This window comes from Cololabis saira, chromosome 3 (assembly GCF_033807715.1).
Source record: "Cololabis saira isolate AMF1-May2022 chromosome 3, fColSai1.1, whole genome shotgun sequence".
NCBI classification, from domain to species: domain Eukaryota; kingdom Metazoa; phylum Chordata; class Actinopteri; order Beloniformes; family Belonidae; genus Cololabis; species Cololabis saira.
Genome location: NC_084589.1, coordinates 34,074,487 through 34,084,448, shown reverse-complemented (window position 1 = coordinate 34,084,448; position 9,962 = coordinate 34,074,487). Strand labels below are relative to the sequence as shown.

The 9,962-nt window shown below is 38.3% G+C and overlaps 2 protein-coding genes across 2 annotated transcripts; one reads left to right on the top strand and one right to left on the bottom strand.

The window, feature by feature from the left end:
• Positions 1–615: 615 nt before the first annotated feature.
• si:ch211-231m23.4 (free fatty acid receptor 2) lies at positions 616–1,501 on the top strand. The gene has a single exon (XM_061717950.1). It carries the CDS (start codon positions 620–622, stop codon positions 1,499–1,501), a length of 882 nt encoding a protein of 293 aa, XP_061573934.1. The 5' UTR covers positions 616–619.
• A 223-nt stretch (positions 1,502–1,724) lies between these two features.
• Positions 1,725–9,060, bottom strand: lim2.5 (lens intrinsic membrane protein 2.5). Its single transcript, XM_061718491.1, has 5 exons — positions 8,822–9,060; positions 7,246–7,458; positions 3,878–4,027; positions 3,553–3,687; positions 1,725–1,864 (listed from the first exon to the last, which is right to left on the bottom strand). Exons 2-5 carry the CDS (start codon positions 7,421–7,423, stop codon positions 1,803–1,805), a joined length of 525 nt encoding a protein of 174 aa, XP_061574475.1. The 5' UTR covers positions 7,424–7,458; positions 8,822–9,060; the 3' UTR covers positions 1,725–1,802.
• Between the last annotated feature and the right edge of the window lie 902 nt (positions 9,061–9,962).

Below are 9,962 nucleotides of genomic sequence, written 5' to 3'. Positions count from 1 at the left end.
TGCATGTTAGTCCATGATAACCAAGCGTCATCCTCTCATTGACAAGTGTGGGTTGAATAATTGTGTTCATAGGAAGTTTGCCTTCCTGTTTATGCCTGATGCCTATAAGATTAAATAGCAAGTCATCTGTTGACTCACAAGACAGTGGCTGTTTTTGATGTAAGGCTTTGAAAGGTTTAGCTGTTTTATTTATTTATCTTTAATTCAAGTCTTTCCATTATTTACCCATTTCTGCTGCAGTAGGTAAGTGAATACACTCACCTTGAAATTTGATCATATATCTTACCTAGAAAGGCTCTGTAAAGTGATTGGATTTATTTTTAACAAGAGAGAATCATTTAGTGGGAGAGCAAACATCTGGAGGTTTTAACCGTACAGTATTGCTGAATAACATTTGATGTTGATTTGAATTCTTCAGATCAGATGGTGAGCTCTAGTTCTGGCTTTTTGATGGTTTAATAACTAATTTTGGGATGCTGTAATTATAGACAGAAGATTTATATTTCCACAATCATCAGATTTAAGTCGGCTAGGTATTTATGCTACAAGCGTGGAGCTGAACATTATCTGTCTCTGTTGCAATACACATTGGTATCTGTTTATTGTCTTTAGGCTCATAATGGAATTAGTGGTGGACACCAAGGTTGTTCTTTCAAGTTACATCCTTTCATTCCTGGGTGGCTTTCCTGCCAACCTCCTGGCACTTTATGCTTTTAGTGTCAAGGTCCACTCCAAGCCACGTCCAACAGACATCCTGCTTCTCAACCTGACCATTTCAGACCTGCTTTTATTGATCATCCTCCCACTCAAGATGCATGAGGCAGCATCAGGCTTGAAATGGACTCTGCCCAACTTCTTGTGCTCCATCACCTCGTACATCTTCTTCTGCAGCATCTACACCAGCTCCTTGTTGTTGATGGCGGTCAGTGTTTTCCGCTACTTAGGAGTGGTATTCCCTGTCACCTATCAAAGGCTGCAAAAACCAGTGTACCCAATTGTTGTCACTGCTGTTATCTGGCTTATTTCCGCAGCACACTGCACCATCACTTTCATCGTCCTGCACCATCCATCCCTGGCCAGCAAGGATGCCAGTATGTGTTACGAAAACTTCACTGAGACTCAGTTGGATATCCTCCTCCCTGTGCGTTTTGAGGTTTTCGTTGTGCTCTGCTTTTTACCTCTTATAGTTTGCATTTACTGCTACTTGCATTTGATTGTGGCTTTATACAGCCGCCCCAGGATATCCTGGATGCAGAAGAGGAGAGCTATCGGCATGGCCGCAGGGACTCTTGCTGTGTTCCTCATTTGTTTTTTGCCATACAATTTCTCTCATTTCCTTGGTTACGTGGAACATAAAAGCCCAAAGTGGAGGTATTACACTCTCCTGCTTATCACCTTCAACACCTGTATAGATCCAGTCATCTTCTACTTTTCCTCCTCCATCTTCCGCATTAAATTAAAGAAATCCTTTTTCAGGAGATTTAATGTGGTAAATGGGTAAATGCAGGGCACCGACTCTGGCTAAGAGTAGAACAGACTTTTAATCTTGTAAGTTAATAGACGCCCAACTTCAATGCTGTTGTTCAAATCTGAAGCGCAGCCAGTTTAACACCTTGAACTTATCTTGCATCTCCCAGATTGCTAAATGTGAACTGCAGTCTTTCAAGGGACAGAATTGTCAGCTGATAACTTTAGAAAAAAAAAAAACAAGTCTGGTAGAAATGCATATTTAACATCTTTTTATTTTAAGTACATTTTCTATCTTTCAATTTGTGACATGTTTCTTTATTTTCCTGTGTACTTCAACGTGGGCCTGCCACTCTTCGGCACTCATGCATTCTGTAAGCACACATGTAGAATATACCTGAAGAAAAGACAAAAATGATCTCCATTAATGCATGAAAAAATGAAACAAATCACTGCACAGATGTTGCTGGGGTTTTGTGACAGAAGGATGTTTAGGTTTAATGGTGTCAATCATCAGAATGTATGAATGAATGAATGAATGAATGAATACATTTTTATTTTGAACATTTATATATAAAAATAAAAATAAAAAATAAACAGTAACATCTTCATATTCACGTATGTTCGAAAAAAGGAGTAGGAAGAAGTGTACACTTTTTCCTAGTTCCTACCCCTTTATAACTCTATGAATTTACATTATTGTTATTATTATATCTGCACAATATTCATATAAATATAGTCTATATAAATACTACGTAAAAATTACTACATAATTATCCATATAAGTATATAGAAAATATAAATATTACATAAATATTATATCAATATATAGAAAATACAAATATTAAATAAATCTATATAAATATACACTATATAAATTACAGAAATATCCCTATAAAGATATATATGCTACATACCTAATAAATATATAACATATATTACATAATTATAACTATCCCTCTCAACATATAATATATACTACATAAATATCCACATAAATATCTATATCTTAAGCATAACATATCTTAAGCAAGTATAATTTACCTTTTTCCCTATTTTATTTGTGTATCACACTCCTCGTTAACCCATTTCCTCTTCCATATACCTGTTTATAAATATTTTTTTGTATCTCTTTTTAAACAGATTTATGTTAGTACTTTGTTTCATTACCTGCTCCAAACTGTTCCACAGTGTCACTCCACAGTTCAATATGCACATGCTTTTCATTGTTGTTCATACTTTATGTTTTTTAAAATTTAGTTCTCCCCTCAGATTATAGCCCCTTTCTCTCTCTGTGAACATTCCTCTGATATTTTTTGGTAGTAGATTATTCCTTGCTTTGAACATTATTTGAACTGTTTTGTATTTAGCCAGATCCATAAATTTCAGTGTGTGCGATTTTATAAACAGTGGGTTTGTGTGTTCTCTGTATCCTGCACTGTTTATTATCCTTATGGCTCTTTTCTGAAGTGTACATATCGGCTGTAGAGTGCTTCTGTTTCCCCAGACCTCTACGCAGTAAGATAGATATGGTAAGAACAGTGAACAGTATAGAGTATGTAATGATTTATGATCCAGAATATGTCTTATTTTCCCAAGAGTTGCAGTGCACTTTGCCAGCTTTGCTCACACGTGGCTTACGTATGGTCTCCAGCAAATTTTGTGGTCCAGGATTACACCAAGAAATTTAATTTCGTTTACTTTTTCTATTTGTGTATTGTCTATATATTATTATATATATTATTATAGTTTGTTTCTATCAAACCATAATTTTAGTTTGTGTATTTCTGTTGTAATTATGTTCAAAAATCTGCTGCAGACCCTCCCCAGAACAGAAAATATTTGTATGTAAACTTAGAAAAGCAGCTTTCAAGTATCTTTGTAAATAATATTTTCAGAAAAAGACAATGCATATGCGACAGAAATCCAATTTTCTCCTATTTTGTTGTTTTATAATACATTTTTTGAATAAAACCCACCAAGATTTTGTGTGTCTAGAATACAGAAGCTTCTGTGTACGCTGATTTGGTTCACTTTCACCAAGACCTAACTTTCACTCTACTATGATCTCTACTTTGAACCAACCTGCAAAGAAGGTCATGAGCAGTGCCACCCAGCCTAGTATGTAGGACCAAGAGAAACGCCAGTCACCAAAACGCTTTCCCAGGAAGTTCACCGTCACCCCGGTGTAAATGGCCATTGCAAGCAGAACAAAGAGAGCTGGTATGGTAGAACAAACAAAAAATGGCACACAATAAAATTCAAATAATTCTAATTTCATTTGGATAGTAATTGGATAATGCATTTACATGCACACACGTTAAGGATTTCTCAACATTGCGATAAAACCAATATGACAAAAAGCAAATTTGATGGGTTGATTATTGGTCAGTGTGTGCCTGTGACTCACTTGAAACAAAGAACATGATCCCAGCAGCAAATGAGCGGTTGAACCTCTCAAAAGCAGAGAAGTGAGCGAAGGAGAGGATTCCTGCAATGATGCCAGCAAAGCATGACATGGCGGACAGGATCATGAAAGCACGAGTGGCGTTCCAGTAGGCTGAGGAAGACAAAACAAGCAAAAGAAAACATATTGTGGCGTTATGTGTTAAACCAGACCAGCTTATAAACCTAGATGAGCTATGCAGTTTGGTTCAAAAATGCACACAATTCCTTTGAAGAGTTAAATTTTTCCTGACTTACAGCTTACAAGTAAACGGTTTCCCAGTTTCTGGACTCAAATAATTATAATCTTTACTGTTTGTCAAGCTAATGAAGTCAGACAATCCCAAAAGTCAGCAAATTAGGAAAATAACTGTCCTTAGTTTGTATTGTTTACTTACATGCAGAATAATTAAATACATTTACACAAGAACAAAAACAATTCAAAGATATTGGACTTATTGCATGTTTTTTCTTTTTACTTGTATGTACAGGAATCAATTCTCTAAACTCAATTCCCTTCAGTTTGCCTGGAGACCGCTGTGGCTCTTAAATTAGTATTGTGTCATGCAGAGACTACATATAAGGCTCACTGTGATGAGGTGCTACAGATATGTTTTAAAGGAGCATGAGGCAGGATTGAGGCAGGATTTATGAAAAAAATGTGTATACGTTTTAAGTTTTCTAGTAATAATGTCAGATGAAGCGTTCCAAACCAAAAAGAATGAGCCCTCTAGTGTATCTCTCCGTTGCCTTGAACAGGCTGTGTGCTGCAAAATGTGCTGCAATTGTGGGGCCGAATTCCCCGCGCTGTCCTGCGGATGTGACGTAAAATGACACTGCATGCACGTTCTCCCCGTTCTCCCGTGCCGGCTTTGCTGTTGGCTGCAGTACCCCTGACGGCCGTCGTGGCAAAGGGTGGCGCTAATGAGTCTCATTTCTTAAAAGGAGCCTCAAGCTCCTTTAAATCGTAAAGACGGATGTTTCAAGGAAAGCTAATTTAACACTTTTTAAGTTTTTCAGTTCATATTTCCTCTTCCAGAAGTCTTGACATCAGCAACACAAGAGTCAAGACATTTCTGTTCCTGCACCTCAGAGGTGAGGACAGGTGACCACAATGATCTTGAGTCGAGTAAGCCTCCAACAAGGTTTTAGATTAGCACCACACTGGTGGCAGCCTGTTGCAGTAGCTCTGATCATTGTATAATTGTAATTATATATAACCTCTCTTTTTCTGCAAAGAAAAACGAAATATCTTTGGGAAAAAAAGAACTGTGTTGGTTTGGCTACTGGGCTCGTAACGTAACTATGATGAGCCACCATGAGTCTGGAAAAGTTGTTTACACGTGAGAGTCACCAACTGAGCTTTATAATAAGAAAAGATAAGATAAGATAAGAAGCTTTATTATCATTGTACATTATACAACAACATTTCGTTCGGCAGCATCCTCCAGGGACAGACAACTATTTACATATCTTAGTGTTATGAGTCATGTAGCTACGGAAGAGTATTAGGGCCAGGCAGGAGAAAAATAAAAATATTTTAGAGGAGGAAGATTTTTTTTTCATTATGCACTTTGAGAAAAAAGTTGAAATGTCGAGATTAACATGAAAGAATTTTTACTTTATTCACGAAATTGTATTTCAACTTTATTCTCGAAATTTCGACTTTATTCATGAAATTTCGACTTTATTTACGAAATTTCGAATTTATTCTTGAAATTGTATTTCAACATTAATCTCGACTAGGGATGCTGCGATCCGATCCGCGGATCGAAAATATGCTGCGATCCAGCCAAAAAAAGACGGAGCGGATCGGATCGCAGTGCAGGCAGTCCGCTCTTGCTCGCCGGCGAGCTCGGCCGCAGAGCGGTCCGCAGAAAAGATTGCGCAGTTTATTGTGCTTGATGACCAGCCCCCGTCAGTAGTGTATAATGTGGGATTTCAACGCTTAAAGCCTGAATTATGGTCCTGCATTAAATCGACGCAGAGCCTCTACGCCGTAGGCTCTGCGTTGGTGTCACGCGGAACCATAAATCAGCCTTAATTCAACACCTCGAGCCTCGCTACGTTATGTCTAATTCTGTTCTCACCACACAGCAGCACAAGTTGCCAATGGCAGCAGAGTTTATCTGACTTTGGAAGTCATGACTTTTATTTATGGCAACAGATGTCAAACAAAGCCTACTTTTAGTAAATTTGTTTTTAAATTTGCTTGATTTTTTTAATTTAAATTTGCTTTCTTTTTTTATATTGGCTTTTTCATGTTAAGATGTTATTTATTTTATTTAATGCTACTGTCTATTTTATGTAAATATCTAATAAATATCTAAATAAATGGCTAATAAATGGAAGTTTTGTCATAATAACCTACTGTTGTGGACTATTCATCTCAGGAAGTATGTTATTCTCATTCTGAGCAATGTCACTTTATCAAGCCTTTTCTATTATTCCACACTACAAAATAAGTACTAAAAAAAGTGAACCTACTGGTCAGAACAGAGAGAAATATGCGCTGGTATCGGATCGGTATCGTTATCGGATCGGTAGTAGGGCTGTGGTATCGGTATCGGATCACAAGTGAAAAAGTTGGATCGCAGCATCCCTAATCTCGTCATTTTTCGACTTTTTTCTTGAAATTGTATTTCAACATTAATCTCGACATTTCGACTTTTTTCTCGACATTTATACTTTTTTTTCGAAGTGCACAGTAGAAAAAAACCTTCCCTGATGTCCAAGTAGTGCCTGAAATACAACTTCAGACAGGTTGGAAACAAAAGAAAATGGGGATATAGAGCAAAATGAAGAGTGAGAAAAACCTTTAAATCATTTCTTTCTGTCACAGGGAATGTAAGATCACTCATGCACAATAAAATAAGGATGTCAGAGTGGTTAGAAGGACATGGGGGGGATATCAAGAATAAAGTATGATGCGTTTTTTAGAGACATGGATGCAAAAAACTAATTCCAGACTCATTAAGACAAAATGGACTGAAAGGGATGTGTAAAATAAAATGGGAAAAGCAACAGAAGAGTGATAGCGGTGTTTAAGAGGTGTAAACCTGGAAATGTGATTGCAAAGGGGCATTTCTGAACCCAAAAACTGAACTGTGCATTTGTCTACCAATAATCTTCATCTGTGTTACCTGCTGAAGCTGCGTGTGACCTCATCAGTAAGGTGAAGTTAAAACAGTAAACGCAATGAAAATCCTGCTGGAAATGTTATTATTTTATCATAGTTAACTGTACTGCAACAAAAAACTGTTGCTTTCAGTATTAATGTTTTCAGCTCACTTAATTTGGTTTCAGCCCCACAGTGATATTATAACGTCTTACCAATGCTGTCGGTCTGCATGTAGCATTTGCCAGACATGCAGTATCTCCACAGGCCCTGATGGGCAAAGCTGCCAGACAGACGGTACTGCATCCAGTAGTCTGTAGCCGTGGAGACCACCAGCAAGATGTTCCCCACGATGGCACAGAACAGGCCCCCTCCCATGAAGCTGTACATCATGAGTGACTCTAAGACACCGGCTAGCACCTTATGCACTGTGCAAAAAAAGGCAAGAAGACGGAGGTTAGCAGTGCTAGCAAACCTGACGACAACACAGTCATCTACAGCAACAACGTTGGCAGCTTCTGTTTAAATGTTTGTTCATTTGGAAGCAGATTGACACGACTAGATTCAATCAGTCTTCTGCAGTGTTGGTTACAAATGTCAACGACTCTCGTCATTCATTACAGGAAATCCACAAACTGAGACAGCGAGTGTTGTTAGAGGGACATTATTCTGTCAGATCAGTCCCATAATACCACAGGAGCAGTGAAAACGTCTCTGAGGTGTTTACCCAGCCTCCTTTTGGGATACCTAGCTCTGAACTCACAGGGTCTAAGGAATGTCCCTGGTACCATACAATAAAATAAACTCCTAGATGTAAATGCTTTAAATAGTTACAGCTGTTTCTGTGGCAAAAGGGCAGCCTCTTTAACATTGGGTGGGAAGTGGGAGCTCTTTGTGCTATGGCTGATCAGTTCATCTATATTTGAATGTGCGCGGCTAACTGAAAAAAATGAGAGCTGACGGCCTTCACAAACTTATCACGGTAACCACAGTAGCTAACACCTACATTAAAATACCGGTAGTCAGATAACATCAGAGAACTTCACAGTTAGTGCATGCAAAACATTTAATTCAGGGAAATTAGAGAGTTGGTTTAAAAGAATAAACAAACCTCAAAATAAATATAGTTAAAAGATTAATCACAGGACAAAATTGACCTCCTATGGCCCTTTTATTGTTGCTTTGGGCCCCCGTTAAGAAATAGTATGATATAGACAACAAAACAATATCTATCTACCTCACACACATCCTACCTGCTTTGCACTCTTTCTTTCTCTCCCGTACTGCACTACTTTTATTTTCATTCCAATGTATATACTGTTTATATTTCGTAATTATATATTTTTTACTTTTTTACCCCTCCCCTGCATGTGTGTGATAAGTGTACTGCTGCTGCACAAAGTGAGTTTCCCCATTGAGTGAGAAATAAAGTATAATCTAATCTAATCTAATCTAATCTAAACGTGTGATGTTCACGTATGTGTACGCTACATGTTGGGAGGTTAAAGATAACTCCAGCCTTGTTCAGTGCTGCTCTGGGCTGCCAGAGACACCATACATCTCCCCACTCTAAAGTGTCAGGTCTGAACACCCCACTAAATTATATTTAGAAATGTGTCATTGTAGGGAAATTTTGATATATTTAATACACTGAAAGCCATCAGGGTCTAAATGTAGTAAGCCATACATTCAGTGAGTAATGTGCAAGTATATTTATTTTTATCTCTTATTAATATCAAGTCATATTAGACATTGAAATATTAATAAAGAAAACGGTCCATGTTGTCTTACCTGAATTCCTCAGGATAAATCAACCCTCTTAAGTACCAGCCTTTCCTCAGGGAAAGAGTGAGAGAGAGCACAAGCCAGGAGTGAGCAAAACGTCAAAGAGGAAGCCCTAGGCTGAATTCCAAAAGGTTATCCTCTCGACTTTTCTGTTGATGGAGGCAAAATCCTTTAAAACAATCGGCACAGAACAAATGCAATTGAGCTAGTGAGCCTGAAAGCCACGTGACTCGTTCACATTGAACTACATGGGAGCATTTTGGGGGGTCAGGGAAGAGGGGAGGGGCGTTGGCGTTGGGGGAAGGGGGAGAGAGTCTGGGATACGAGGCCTCCGCACCACAGACCTTGTCTGTTGTTCTACCAGGTGTTCTGGAACCGTGGATGTGCAAAGGCTTGCAGTACTGCCGTGGTCAATGGAACATGCTGAAGCTCACACTTTCTTTCAGTGTAGCTGGGGTGTGGTCATGGGGAGCGGATGCATGACCAAAGAGCTGTGTGGTAAAATGACACACTGCATGCAGGCTGTGTGACACATGTTCACTCTGGATATGTAAAGTTCCGATGATGCATGAATGCACATATCTTTCTGTCCGTGTAAGCCTAATGCAACACTCTACAGCTTTGCCATGAATTCTGTCTTTGCAAACATAATAAAGGTCCGATTTCATTGGCAGAGAGAGAGACTATACATTGAGAACTGTGGTAGCAGTTTGCAGTGGGGTTCTGTTTATCATTGTATTGGTAAGTGAAACATAACAAATGTTACAACAGAGGTGAGCTGGAGTTTGTTCACTCTCAAACATCAAAATTGAATGTTCTGAATTCTGATGTTCAAACACATTATTAACTGGATTATAAAGGATTTTATACATCTTTTTGTACACATGTAGGTCATTTTCTTTGTGAAAGTATTTAGTTATTTATCTCCATTCCACTGAAACTGTGAGACTCCTACACTGCAGGTGTTGGTTAAACTTACTAATGCGCAGACAGATCAGATACAGCTTCAAAAACAAGCCTGCGGTGAGCAATCCCCCGTATCTGGGGCGTTTTCTTAATTAGGACGAGGAATTGCTGTGAGCTGATTGGGTTACAAGAATTTGAGTTTGTATTTGCAAGCAAAAACAGGAAATAAAATCTTATTCAG